The 15,255-nt window shown below is 35.0% G+C and overlaps 2 protein-coding genes across 6 annotated transcripts in view; one reads left to right on the top strand and one right to left on the bottom strand.

Annotated features, from left to right (window-relative positions):
• Positions 1 to 3,481, top strand: part of LOC106879197 (threonylcarbamoyladenosine tRNA methylthiotransferase) — a 30,321-nt gene extending 26,840 nt beyond the window's left edge. For all 5 annotated transcript variants that reach the window (XM_052969947.1, XM_052969946.1, XM_014928659.2 and 2 more), the window contains exons 12-15: positions 623 to 685; positions 1,897 to 1,980; positions 2,646 to 2,819; positions 3,313 to 3,481. In XM_052969947.1, the coding sequence (XP_052825907.1) occupies positions 623 to 685; positions 1,897 to 1,980; positions 2,646 to 2,819; positions 3,313 to 3,432 (441 nt within the window). In that variant the 3' untranslated portion in view covers positions 3,433 to 3,481. The remainder of the gene's footprint in view (positions 1 to 622; positions 686 to 1,896; positions 1,981 to 2,645; positions 2,820 to 3,312) is intronic.
• Positions 3,482 to 4,518: 1,037 nt separating this feature from the next.
• LOC106879190 (E3 ubiquitin-protein ligase TRIM23) overlaps positions 4,519 to 15,255 on the bottom strand; it is a 27,614-nt gene continuing 16,877 nt past the window's right edge. Inside the window, exons 4-10 of the mRNA XM_014928644.2 lie at positions 10,717 to 10,896; positions 9,962 to 10,177; positions 8,847 to 8,981; positions 8,070 to 8,199; positions 6,979 to 7,089; positions 6,079 to 6,203; positions 4,519 to 5,341 (exon numbers count right to left, since the gene is read on the bottom strand). Coding sequence (XP_014784130.1) covers positions 5,162 to 5,341; positions 6,079 to 6,203; positions 6,979 to 7,089; positions 8,070 to 8,199; positions 8,847 to 8,981; positions 9,962 to 10,177; positions 10,717 to 10,896 — 1,077 coding nt within the window. The 3' untranslated portion in view covers positions 4,519 to 5,161. The remainder of the gene's footprint in view (positions 5,342 to 6,078; positions 6,204 to 6,978; positions 7,090 to 8,069; positions 8,200 to 8,846; positions 8,982 to 9,961; positions 10,178 to 10,716; positions 10,897 to 15,255) is intronic.

Genomic DNA, 15,255 nt, shown 5'->3' with positions numbered 1-15,255 from the left:
CCCCCCCCGCCTCTCAAAAATGTTGGCCTTGTGCCTAATTCAGAAACCATTATTTTGTGAGAGCAGCAGATTGGAAAAACTATTACAGCATCTAACAAAATGCCTTGTGGTATTTTTTCTGGTTCTTTATGGTCAGTGTAGGTGCATAGCTTAGTGGTTGGGGTATTTGTCCCGCAATCATAAGATTATGAGTTCATTGTGTCCTTGAGCAAGACACTTTATTTAATGGTGCTCCAGTCCACTCAGTTGGCAAAAATGAGTTGTACCTGTATTTCAAAGGGCCAACCTTGTCACATCCTGTGTCACACTGAATCTCCCTGAGAACTACATCAAGGGTAGGCTTGTCTGTGGAGCACTCAGCCACTTGCATGGCATGTTAATTTCATGAGCAGGCTGTTCCGTTGATAGGCTCAACTGGAACCCTCATCATCATAATCGACAGAGTGCCAGTTTATGTTCACAGTTCAAATCCCATGAAGCCCAACTTTGCCCTTCGTCCTTCTGAGGTTAATAAAATAAATTATTAGTCAAGTATTGGAATCAATGGTATCAACTAACACCCCCACCCTCCAAAATTGCTGACCTTTATACTTAAAATCAAAAACAATTCTTTTATTATTAGGTAAAGAAACGAACTAAAGCAATGTCTGAGCTATTTCAATCGTATTACCCTTATAGTCACAAGGTGAGTTCATTCTTTATATTATTTATATTCAAAATGTAAAATGTCAGGTTAGAAGAAAAGAAACACTCATTAAATATTGCTGTGGTATTACCTTATTTAATACAATATTTAAATGTTGAATTAAAATTATCATTTTAGAGTAAGTTTAAGAATAACAACAGAATATTTAATGATAGGGAGATTCAATACTGAAAGTAGAGTTGAATTTATTGTGAATTTCAGTTTGACTTAGTCTTTAAGTTTTGCTTTATGGTTTATTCAACTAGATTGGTTAAATTTATAGTGATAAAGTTAATACTTTGTAATTAAGTTTGCTGGCTTGGAAAAAGTTATTTATAATTGCTAATTACTTTCTTTTGAAGAGTAAAAGAATGCAATAAAAATTAATGCAAGTGAACTAGTTCTGTAAATAAATTAGTATATTTTTAATTCCTTCAAGGGTTATAGTCATATATATATATATAAATATATATCATCATCATCATCATCGTTTAACGTCTGCTTTCCATGCTAGCATGGGTTGGACGATTTGACTGAGGACTGGTGAAACCGGATGGCAACACCAGGCTCCAATCTAATTTGGCAGAGTTTCTACAGCTGGATGCCCTTCCTAACGCCAACCACTCAGTGTAGTGGGTGCTTTTACGTGTCACCCGCACGAAAACGGCCACGCTCGAAATGGTGTCTTTTATGTGCCACCTGCACAAGAGCCAGTCCAGGGGCACTGGCAACGATCTCGCTCGAAAACCCTACAAGGCCAGTCAGGCGGTACTGGCAACGGTCACGCTCAAGATGGTACATCTTATGTGCCACCCGCACAAGAGCCAGTCCAGGGGCCCTGGCAACGATCTCACTTGGCTTGCCGGGTCTTCTCACGCACAGCACATTTCCAAAGGTCTCGGTCAGTAGTCATCGCCTCGGTGAGGCCCAATGTTCGAAGGTCTTGCCTCACCATATATATATATATATATATATATATATATATATATATATATATATATATATATATATATAAATACACACACACACACATATGAGAGAGACAAAATTAATGTATGACATTTTTCTATTATTAATACATACCTTATAGGCACTTTAAATTTCTTTTAAAACATTTTATTACATTTCCTTTGTGTAATGTATTGATGCAGTTAATTTTATTTTTATATATATAAGTTATAATATTCAATTGTTAAAATTGTCTTTTATAGGTTGGTGAAAAACATACTGTACTTGTGACAGAAATATCATTCGACCAGAATTTTTATGTTGGACATAATAAGTATTACGAGCAGGTTTGTATCATCATCATCATCATCATCATTGAGTGTTTTAAATCTAGGTTTTGTCCCTATTAATGGGGGTAGCCGGATCTACTTCAATGCCATAGCAACTGCCCTCACACCATCTCGCCAACTTACCCGATTTTGGGCATCCTCCTTTTTCAAACCAACCTTCTCAATCTCCTACTCCACCTGTCCCCTTCACCTTTTCCTCGGTCTACCTCGCTTTCGCACTCCATTTACCTCAAATGCAATCACCCTCAGAACATGTATCTAAAAAAATATTACAAATTCTTTGATATATATATATATATAATTTTTAAGAATGGCAAAAAAGCAACAAAAAAAAAACCTACACTTATTGACCTAAACTGGTTGATACCAATGCTGAGGTGTCCTTAATTCATGGAAAATAACAATTTATACATAGAATATCTGTATAGAATTTAGAAAAGCATCATTGATTTTTATGGTTTGTAATGCAAAAGTAATTGGCAGAGGCATTAGTGCATTAGACAGAAAGCCATTTATCATTTGTTCCATTTGGCTGAACTGCACTTACATATATAAAACACATATTTTTCAGCATTCTCTTTTCTATTTCATACCTTAGAAATTGATTTTCTTGTTAATTTATTGTTCTCTCTTTCTCTCTCTCTCTCTCTCTCTCTCTCTAGGTATTAGTAGCAAAAGATGGAGATTTTATGGGTAAATCTATTGATGTCGAAATAACTTCAACAGGAAAACATTTTCTGAAATGTCATGTCCTTGGTCCAGAAAACATTCATAAATTAAATGTCCCTCCTCCTAAAGCAAAAGGTGAAGTTTCCGGAGCTAAACCTGTACTAATGGTAAGAAAAACTACAACTACCTTTACAAATTGAGATTTAATTGAAGCATTTACCTTTTTTGCATCTGAATATGTATATTGTGTTGAGTACTGGAATGTCTTGGACACTAATAGAATTTTGGATATTTTATTCTTCTGTTTTTACTCTTTTACTTGTTTCAGTCATTTGACTGTGGCCATGCTGGAGCACCGCCTTTAGTCAAACAAATCGGCCGTAGGACTTATTCTTTGTAAGCCTAATATATATATACACACAACAGGCTTCTTTCAGTTTCCATTTACCAAATCCACTCACAAGGCTTTGGTCGGCCTGAGGCTATAGTAGAAGACACTTGCCCAAGGTACTACGCAGTGGGACTGGACCCAGAATCATGTGGTTAGGAAGCAAGCTTCTTACCACACAGCCTGCTCAAATTTGAAAACTTTTTTCTTCATTCAATTTTTATCCTACTTACAGTTCTTTGGGTTTTTTTTTGGTTTTTTTTATTTTGCAGCCTCTACAAACATCTAAGATGCTTCCTATCTATACAGAGAAAGTACTTTTGACTCTAGCTGTCGTCTTTCTAATCACTGCTTCCTTTATCAAAGCATGGCAGTGGTATGCTATCCAATAAAGCTAACCTTTTGATAATGTATAAAATTTTAATAAATTGGAAAATTTCACCTTGTGTTGTTTTTATTTATTTGTTTTGATTTTCAAGTAGCACACAGATTGTAATTATTCCTCACAAATAGATGCCGGTGTAGCTGTATGGCTAAGAAGCTTGCTTCTCAATCATGTGATATCTGGTTCAGTCCCATTGTGCAGCACATGGGTAAATGTCCTCTGCTATAACCCAAGGCCAACCAAAGCCTTGTGAGTGGATTTCATAGACTGTATGATGATGTGTGTGTCTGTACTCTTGTTTTGACATTATGTGATAGTTGTAAGCAAACATCATCATCATCATACAAGCAAGGTTGTTCATTTGTCTTCCATGAAAAAACATGTCTGGCCAGGAGAAATATTACCTTGCTTGGAAACAAGTAAGGGTTGGCAGCAGAAAAGGGCAACTGTCCATAGAAAATACTGTTGTAATGAATTTTGGCTGGCCCATGCAAGCATGGAAAAGTGGACGTTAAATTAATGATGATGGTGAAATTTGCTGTTCTGAAAATAATCTTTCTTTTAAGAGAAGAAGAGTTGTATTTCTTGGATTCTTAGTCAACATAAGAAGCAAGAATAGTTTGATATTATTTTACAGATGTGGCCTGAAATCTGAACCCACTTCAAGTCATTCCTATCACACATGCAACCCTTTCTGATAGTCCCATGAAAAAAAATCAAGGCATGTGGCCTAATTGTTAGTGTTGCATTCACGATTATATGGTTCTAGTTTCAATTGCCAGATCAGGCACTGCATTTTGTTTTGAGCAAAACATTTCATTTCATATTGCTTTAATTCATTCAACTGTAAGTGAATTCTAGCAATAGCTGGAAAGTTAATCCTGTGAAGGACTAGCATCCTGTTCAGATGAAAGTGTTGTAATCTCAGTCACTTATATGCCATAGAAACCAGGTTTAGACTCTTTATGTATTAATATAAATTTAGAAAAAAATAACAAGCATCTGATTCCAAGATTTATGAGTTTAAATACAGATATCCTGGAATTTGATGCTATATTTCTTCAAATGGTAAATAATTATAAGGTGAAACACATTAAAGGAATTCAAATAATTTATTATGAACATAATCAGGCATGAGCTTGTAAAGGGAGCTAATAATGAAGAATACTGTATTATCACCTAGATGGAAATATATATATACACACTGTAAAATACAATATCAGCCACGATAAGCTAGTAGGGGTTTGTTCAGTCACCTAATGATCTGTTAACAGATCAATGGCATGAAATTATTGGGCATTGTATAAATCTGCAAAAAAAAAAGGTGAAGAAAGAAAGCTTCCAACGAAATAGGTCTATTCTTCAAGTAAATTACCTGAATTTTTGGTTTTTAGATGTTAAAACTTAACTGAGCCGAATATCAAAAGGGAATACAGAGAAAATATAAATATATATGTATGCATGAAAACGAAGATATCTCAGTGTTGTGTTGATATTTGTAAACTGAAGGTCTAAGGAAAACAAATTCTGTAAACTAAATTAGAAGAAATATCAGTGTTAGCTGTGCTGATTACCTTGAGGTGTTTTGCTTTTGGCATCAGGTACAACTTTGATAAGAGAACTATTACATATTTGTGTATATGTAGTCACTTGCTTTTATAAATTCACTGGAAAATATAAGAGTCTGTATAGAGGAGATCAGATTTTAGCCCAGGTCTGGTGAATGTTGTGAGATGTTAAATAAATTCTGGTGATCCTGTTGCTACCATTTGACGAGACAGCCATTCAAGACCATCATGAAGACCATAGCCACTTTTGGCATCACACGCCTGAATGTGCCAACTGCGGTTACAGCAGAGTTTAAACAGTGAAAATTGTTCTGTAATCTCTTCAATGCTTGCACAAGATTCAATATCCTGGAAAAAATAAAATGAAATCATACAACTATACATTTATATATAAACATATATTTGTGAGTGAGTGTCATGGTGTTTGTGTTGTGTTTGCCCTCCACTCCACCCCCTTGACAACTGGTGTTGGTTTGTCTACATCTCTGTAATTTAGTGGTTCAGCAAAAGAAACTGATAGAATAAATACCAGACTTAAAAAGTAAGTACTGAGGTTGATCTGTTCAACTAAAATCCTGGAAGATGGTGCCCCAGCAGGGCTACAATCCAGTGAGTGAAACCAGTAAAAGTAAGATAAAACAAATTTTTCACTATAATTTATTTTTTTATAGAGTAATTTTTTTCCATGTAATATGCAGCCATAAAAATAAGAAGTTAACTGTCTTTAAATCATATTTTGATTTCTCTACATCTAATCAATGAATTTATCAATAATTTCAGAATAAATTCTCTCCATATTATATTAATTTTTGTCTGAACATACGATACATTCAAATTACCCGATCATTCTCACTCTCTCTTCTAAATGTGAATAGCACTGACATTCTCTCTACAGCAAGAAACTTACTCCTACACCTGAAATTGCTGGCTTTGTGCCAAAATTTGAAACCAATATACAAATACAATCTGCCACCTTAAGAAATTTAGTAAAATGAGAAAATTCAAATTTTGCTCTTTACTTTTTCCAAAATAAAAATTGAAAAGAAAGTAAAATATAACAAAATAAATATTTTTATCCTACCAACCTGCTTATTTGCAAAAATTAATAATGAAGCTTCTCGTAATTCTTTTTCTTGTACTAATTTAGCAAGTTCATTGTAAGCTTCCTGCAGACGGTCTTTATTACTGCTGTCCACTACATATATCACAGCTGAAAAGTTAATTAAATACAATTAGGTATGTTGAAACAACTCTAAATTAAAACCAGACAAGGTATTTTTGAGGAAAAGCATAAAATGTAAAAATTCCATTCAATTATTCTTGATCCACTTCTGAATGTTTACCCCAGTATGCCATTGTAGGTTTATCTATACCTTTGCAGGTCCATGTGTCCAAATTGGTTGATTGCAAGTCAAACAGGGTGTTCCCCTGCTCAGGTGATTAGCTCTGGTCTTAAGCAGCATCTAGGTGGAATTTGAACACAGAATTCAAACAATGTGCACATATCTTAAACATGTGCATTTGTATATGTATCTATGTGTACAATTCAATGTAAAATATAAAACCAATTAAATATACTTTATCTTCTCCTACAGTCTTTGGTTAACCAATATTAGTATATGCAGTAGACAGAAGCTGCACACAAGCTGCATGTGTGTGTATGCGAATGTCATTTCTTTGTGTCTTCATTAACATCTGGGTAAAAAAAAAATTACAGTGCTTTTGTTTATACTCTTCAGTAAACAAAAGTTCTGTAGTGCAGCAAACATACCTTACTTGAAAAACAAGGGTTGACAACAGGAAGAGAAAGGCTATAGCAGAAGACACTTTCCCAAGGTGCCACACTGTGGGATTGAACCCAGAACTATGTGTTTGGCAAGCAAACTTCTTATCACACAGCCACACCTGTGCCTATATCTGAAATCATGCAATTTTTTTTCCACATAAATTTTAATTTTTTTTTTTTATTCAATGAATACATTTACCTTGAGTATTAAAATAATAATGTTTCCATAAGGGTCGTATTTTGTGTTGACCTCCAACATCCCAAATAGTAAATTTTAAATTTTTATACTCCACTGTTTCAACATTGAAACCTGAAATTACAAAATGGAACCAAATCAGGGAAGCGAGTCAATAATTAACACATGTATATGTTTGTTCATACACACATACACACACAACTGTAATACATGCATATATACACTTATACATATTGGTTTCAAATTGTGGCACAAGGCCAGCAATGAAGGTTGGAACTTCAAAGTCAGTGCCACACCTCTTCTTGTAAAACTTTAATAAATGTGTGTGTGTGTGTGTGTGTGTATATACATATATATATATATACAATTAAAAGGGTAAAGGTTTATCAATTTATTAATTTATTAATAAATTAACAATTAATAATTTTTACCAAGCCCTTCGGTATGAAAACACCATTATCGGTGGAGAACTTATAAATATATATATATATATATATACACACACACACACATGCATATATATATATATATATATATATATATATATATATCCATATGGTAGTCATAATCTCTCATGGACAACCTGCTCAGATGATTTGTTTAGAGTGATCAACATTATCTGTACAGGAGCAGAGTATACCACACAAGAGATGAAGTGTTTTGCTCAAGAGCACAACACACCACCCAACCTGGGAATCAAACCTATGATCTCGCAATTGTAAGTGCAACGCCCTAACCACAAGGTCATGCACCATTACACACACACACACACACACACACACACACACACACACACGTGGTTGATGATGAGGAGCATACATTTATAAAAACTGTACCAAAACAAAAATGAAAAGAAAGAAACATGTCATGCACAATGACAAAGACAAGTAATTTTCTCTGTTACAATGTATACCAGGTGTCGAAACCCACAACTAGTGATAAGGCTCTTGTCAAAATCTCTTCAAAAACCACAGCAGTAAGGAAAACTGGATGTAAAATGAACAAGATGAGGATTATTTTATTAACACATAGCACAGATTAGAATAACATATTTTAGTGGAAGCAGAATAAAATAAAAAGAAAGAAATACTAACCTATAGTAGGAATAGTCTGAATAAATTCATTTTGTTTTAATTTAAAAAGAATACTAGTTTTTCCAGCATCATCAAGTCCTAGGGTAACAACACGCATCTCCATCTTAGGTCCAATATGAACTCGATTATCCTGTTAAAACAAATACAACCATTTTTAATGGAAACTGCAGCCTGACCCAAAGTCATCAAAAATATGTAATAATAATTTATGAAATAAATGTCTTGATTAAAACATGAAATACTATGTGAAACAGATCTTATTTTTAAACTTTAGATAATGTGAATTTTTTTACTGGTTTTTAGTCATTGGGTTCATGTTTGATTAAACCGTTTGGTCAATCAATCAATCAGCTAAGTTTGTCAAAGTCCTTTCATTGCCATTTGTAACTTCACCTATGAAATGCCCCCTCAACTCCAGGTCTCCCTCAGGTCTGTCTGTCTATCTCCTCATAACCCTTTCTAATATAAGCACAAGGCCTGAAATTTTGGGGGAATGGGAGCTAGTCGATTACATCAACCCCAGTGCTCAATTGCTACTTATTTTATCAACCCCAAAAGGATGAAAGACAAAGTCAACCTCAGTGGAATTTGAACTCAAGATGTAAAGCCAGATGAAAAAATGTCATTAAGCATTTTGTCCGGTGTGCTAATGATTCTGCCAGCTTACCACCTTTGGCTGTCTCTTCATAATAATTCTCCCAAGATACAACAAAATACATTTCAACACATGGGTTCACATCAAGCATCTTGCAAACCAAATACAAAAACAAAACATACCCTTGTAAAAGTTATTGGTATGGTTGGATCAAGAGGTAGTTGATCTGGAAGCTCAGAGAATTGTTGCTGTTGCTTCTGGATGGCATCCAATAAACTGTTAACTTCATTTTTGGCTAGCACCACCTTTGTATCATCCTGTAAAGAACAAGTATCATTTTAGGGATTATAACAAAAAAAAAAACCTTCATTCTTAATATGAACAGCTAGAACGACTAAAAGACAGGAATCATCCAGAGAGCATGTATACACTTACTTGACTTACTACAAAAAATTTAGGTTATATCTTTCTCACATGACACCAACGAGATGGCATCAAAAAGTTCCTAGACCAATTCAGTAATGTGCCAACAGATGGCACCATATGGTTGCATGTGCAGTGAGCACTAGCAGTGACCTTCATGAGGCAGTGTGCTGAGTGACATCACTGTGTTTACTTCATAAGTTGCGAAACTTGTGCTTTTTATGATCACATGTATGCTATGCTGTAGGCTGTGATTTTGTCATGAACAGGAACAAAGAGCCAACATGAAATTTTGTGTTAAACTTGGGAAGTCTGCTACAAAGACATTGAGCATGCTTCAGTAAGCTTACAGCGACGAGGCAATGGGTCGTACACAATACTTTGAGTAGCACAGGTGCTTCAAAAGTGGAAGAATGTCTCTGGGAGACGATGAGCAATCTGGAAGACCTGCTACAAGTGTCAACCCTGGAACTGTAGTATTGTGCATCAAGAATCCGTCCCCCAGGACTAGACCATCAGTTGAGAGTTCTACTGTAACATTTTGAAGCATTTGAGGGAGGACATTCAGCAAAAGTGACTGGATCTGGGGAGCATGAAATATTGGATTTTTCACCGAGCTTTCCTCACTCATGAGTTTCTTGCCAAAAACAACATGGTATCGTTTCTGCACCTGCCTCATTCGCCTGATTTAGCACCTGCAGAGTTCCATCTCTTCCTCAAGGTGAAAATGCAGCTCAAAGGTCATTGTTTTAACACCGTTGTTAAGATCGAAATTGAATAAATATTATTTTTCTTGGAAAATGATGAATGTTGGCATCCGGTTGTAGAAAATCCACCTCAACAAATTCCTTAGTGATACAACTGTATTACTTACTTGTTGTAAAGTAACTTCACATTGGAGACATACGGATGACACTTGACCAAGTAGGATGGCCATATCTTCCTGTTGCTGGCGTAATATACAAAGTTTTTCTCGGATGTGGGTATCTACAGTGGTTAGAGCAGCAAGTTCTTGACAGTTGAGATTCTGACGTAATTCATTAAAATATTCTTTGATTTTAGAACGTGCTTGCTCTGCTGTACCGGGTACCTGCAATGAAACCAAATTGGCACTATATGTAGTAAAATTAGGTTCTGAAAAAAAAAATAATTGAAAAAGAGATCAGGTATAGAAAAAATTGGTGTATACAAACAGAAGGTAAAAAAAAAAAACCATCAGGAATGATAACGAGAATAGGAGACCATCACCTTCATTATTTCAACATCCACTTTCCCATGCTTATATGGTTCAGACAGAATTTGCTGAGGTAGATGTTTTGTATAGCCTGGTGCCTTTCCTGTCATCTACCTTCATCTGTTTTCAAGTAAGGTAATATTTCTTCATGAATTCACATGTTTTCACAGAAGATTGGAAACAAAGGACACTGCTTACATGATGGTGACACTCGTGTACAATTAACATGGAATGATGATGATGATGTTGATTATGACACTGATGATGATGATGATGATAAATATGTTGACAAGAGCAAAAAGTTATTATTATTATTATTATTAATTATTACTAATTAAAAATGGTGATGATGATGATGATGATGATGATAACTGCAACAATAATAATAATAATACCTGCTGTGTAGAAGTGAAGCCATCAGATTGCACAACTGTTACTCCACCTTCGATCTGTTGAATGACTGATGCCATCTTGTGAGCAGATTCTGAAACCTCTTCTCCAAACGATTTGATGTGCTGCACAGCACTGATAATGGAATTGCGCACACTTTCTGCTTCCATCTCAAGAAGTGCATGCTACAAACCAAAAGTAAGCAGATAGAATATTAATGTTTCAAATGCCATTAGCAGGCACATTAAGATGTATAAATAATAGAAGAGTCTTAACCTAATCAACTCAGTTCTTAGTGACTAATGAATCTCAGGCAGTTTACCCTTTAGCATTTAGATTGCTATTAAATGTAATGCTTTTTTAATTAAAATAAGCAAAGTAGCTAGTTAGAAAATCTCTATAAGAGATGTAAGTAGTAACTATACAGCAGGGGTTGGCAAACTGGGGTAAATTACTCCAAGTGGGGTAAAAATGATATTCTTGGGGGTAATGAGGACTCATTAGACATAAGTAAAATTATATAAAAAAAACCATGTTCCTTGTTATGACAAATTTTTCTTCTGGCATGAAGAGGCAGTCAAAGAGTTGCTGCCTTTTGCAACAACCTACTTTGGCAAACAAAGATTCTCTACTTTAATGCAGATGAAAACAAAGCAGAGAAATTGATTGAACCCCAAAGACTGTATCCAAATTACTCTGGATTCAAAATACACCAATTTTTAGGTAATTGTAACAAAAATGAAACAACCTCATTTCTCCAAAACCTGAAGTGAAAAAGTTTCTAGAAAAATCCTTTTGTTTCATAATGAGGATATTAATTTATTTTATTGCATTTGTTTTATACTTTTTAGTATTCTCCATATAAATAGATTCAATAAACAGTTTGAATTCAAAGAATCTATGACTTTTCCTTTCAAATCAAGGGGGTAACATCAGTATAAATAAATATATTTTGGGGTTATTGGTTAAAAAAGTTCCCTGACTCTTGCTATACTGAGAAGTATATTGCGAGTTGGAACAAATTCCTGCTATCTCCAGTGGCTGGATGTTCACCACTGATGATGAGCACAAATAGCCCAAAACTTTTCAGTGTAGTGATTCCATCATCAGCTAGAAGATGGTAGGGGTTTGCTCCCCTGCTTGCAAGCATGACAAAATGCCAAAGGTCTCGGGCCTCCATTGCTTCCGTGAGGCCCAACACTCAAAAGGAACTCAGCCACTTTGCCTCCCTGAGGCACAACATTCGAAAGGAACTCAGCCATACATATTTACATGTATATAGAAATATATCTGTAAAGACCAGTGGAATTAACCAAAAAGATCCCTTAGTTGAAAAACAGATAAAGATTGGTGACAGGAAGAGCATCTGGCAGTAACATACTGCTTCAATAAGTCTTAATCCAGCTATACTAGCACAAAAACAGCAAACAAATATAAAATGACTGAATAAGTGCAAAAAGTCTAATTTATATCAAATAATGGTAATTGTTGGCATTGATTCTTAAAGGAATAGAAGTTATTGGATGCTAACTATCTCATGGGTTATCTAAGTACATAGACAGAGTAATATAGTCCACGCTCAAGACTTGAAGGGCATATCAATATTCTATTGTTGGAAAAAATAGTGCTTCTCTAAAAATCAATATTACAACAGTGATACCAAGAATACATTTATAAGTCTTTAGTGGAGCTTTAAATACCAAACTCTGATCAATATTGGATCCTGTGAGATTTTGCGTAGCTACTTTTCATACATTCATATCAGGCCATATTGATATATACATATATATACACACACATGTATGTATACATACAAGGGGTGCTGAAAAGTTCCTGGCTTTGGATAAAAGAAAATACAGGAGGATTAGTTAATTATGATTTTATGCAACATATTCCCCTCTCAGATTCATACACTTATTGCAGCAGTCCTTAAGTTTTTAAGCCCTGTAAAAGAACTTGGAAGGTTGAGCCTCCAGCCAAGCCTTTCATGTAACCCTTAAAGCCAAGAACTTTTCAGCACCTCCTCGTAAGTGTGTGTGTGTGTTTATATATGTATGTATATACGTATGTATGCATATACACACACACACATACATGCATAGTATAGAGGTGTTATAATTCAAGCTGTGTCCTCATGAAGCACACTGCACATGCCAGTAATCATATGTATATACGTAGATGTTGCATTTTAAATGAGAAAGTCATGCATACCAGTTAAAAGTCCTGACGAATCATAATATTTGCAGAGTAAGCATAAAAGGAAAACAAAGACTGGAAAATTTGGTATATTTTTAATTCCATGTTACATATGTTTCACTATAGTATAGAAAATACATAATAAATATTAATATTATTACTAGAGCTGGCAGAATCGTTAGTATGCCAGGCAAAATGCTTGGAAGCATTTTATCTGTTTTTACATTCTAAGTTCAAATTCTGCCAAGGTCAACTTTGCCTTTCATCCTTTCAAGGTCGATGAAATAAGTATCAGTTAAGCACTGGGGTCAATGTAATCGATGAGACCCCTCCCCTAAAATTTTAAGCCTTGTGCCTATAGCAGAAAGGATTAATCATGAATTTATCACTTATACTATTATAATTGTTAATAATTGTATTTATATTCATGATGTATTTCTTATACTGTGTTGAAACACACTTAACATGGAATTAAAACATACCAAATTTTCCAGTCATTGTTTTAATACACACACACACACGTATGTATGTATGTATGTGTGTATGTATGTATGTATGTGTGTATATGTATGTATGTATATATGTGTATATGTATATGTGAATAACCATATATATATATGTATGCATGTGTGTGTGTGTGTGTGTGTGCATTTTTTATTTTATATCTTTTACCTGTTTCAGTCATTAGACTGTAGCCATGCTGGAGCACCGCTTCAAGGAGTTTCAATTGCATGAGTCGGCCCCAGGACTTATATATCTTTTTTTAAGTCTGGTACTTAATCTACTGGTATCTTTTGCTGAACTGCTAAGTTTCAAGGATGTAAACACACCAACACCAGTATTCAAGTGGGAATGATGGACACGGACATACACACATGTATATATATATATATATATATATATATATATATATATAAGAGGCTTCTTTCAGTTTCCATACACCAAATCCACTCATAAGGCTTTGGTCAACCTGAGACTATAGCAGAAAGACATTTGCCCAAGGTGTCACCCAGTGGGACTGAAGCCTGGAATCATGTGGTTAGAAAGCAAGCTCCTTACCACACCCAAACACACTCATACATACACACACAACAGGCTTGTTTCAGTTTTTGTCTACCAAATCCACTCACAAGGCTTTGGTTGGCCTAGGGTATCAAGCTCTTGCCTAAGGTATCAAGCAGTGAGACTGAATCCAAAACCATATGGCTGAGAAGTAAGCTTCTTACACAGGTACGCCTGCCTTAGCAAAAGCTATAAAACAGAGTAATCAAATGTATTCTGTATGACAGTAAGCTGTTGTAGTATGAAAACATTTGAATCTCTCTTCTTATCACTTACATGATATCATAAAAAATACTCTGCCTGACCCTTCTTCACTAAACTGCAGTCTAGTAAACTACTCTTCCTGCTTAAATTTTCCCTTCCAACTAAGCAAACCCAGTTATCCGTTTTGTCAAATCTAAGAGGATCTGAAAAAGTCTGTCCTTATCTTTTATTTTTTATGACTTAATTCAGTCATTTGACAGTGGCCATGCTGAGGCACCACCTGAAGTGTTTTCGTCACACAAATACTCATCATTTAAGTCTGGTATTTATTTTATCGATTTTTATTGTCAAACCACTGAGTTACAGGGACACAAACAAACAAAATTCCAACTGTCAAGTAGTGGAGAGGGACACACACAGACACAATGACTCACATACATACATACATACACACACACATATGCTTCCACACAGTTTCTATGTGCCTAATTCACTCACATGGCATTGACCAGTCCAGGGCTATAATAGAAGACACTTGCCCAAGCTGCCACACAGTGGGATTGAACCTGAAACCACATAGTTGTAAAGCAAGCTTTTTAACCACACAGCCATGCCTGTGCAATGGCAAATGAATTTAAAACAACACCCTCCCACACACAGAGTCTCTCTTGGGCTGGTTCTGATGTAAAAAGCAGAACAGCTACTATAAATTGAAACGGTTCATATTTCTGAAAGTTCATTAGTTGCCAATGCATTTTTTAATCTTAAACATAGATTCAATTAAAAAAAAGTAGTTTAATTAGAAAATGACTAATGACTAAAGTAAATAAACAGAGAAAGTAATTAATATCTGTGTCTAAATGCATTTAAATTAGACAAGCTAAATATATTTTAAACTGAAGGCTGTTAAAGGAGAAATGTATATATTACACCCATCATATTTAATTATCATTGTATCTTTTGCTTGTTTCAATCATTGGACTGCAGCCATGCTGGAGCACCACATTGAGGGTTCAGTCAAACAAATTGACTCCAGTAATTCTTGGTTTTTTTTTTTTTGAAACCTGATACTTATGCTATTG

This window comes from Octopus bimaculoides, chromosome 8 (assembly GCF_001194135.2).
Source record: "Octopus bimaculoides isolate UCB-OBI-ISO-001 chromosome 8, ASM119413v2, whole genome shotgun sequence".
NCBI lineage: Eukaryota > Metazoa > Mollusca > Cephalopoda > Octopoda > Octopodidae > Octopus > Octopus bimaculoides.
Note: the sequence above shows the minus strand (reverse complement) of the source record. Positions and strands in the feature narration are given on the sequence as shown.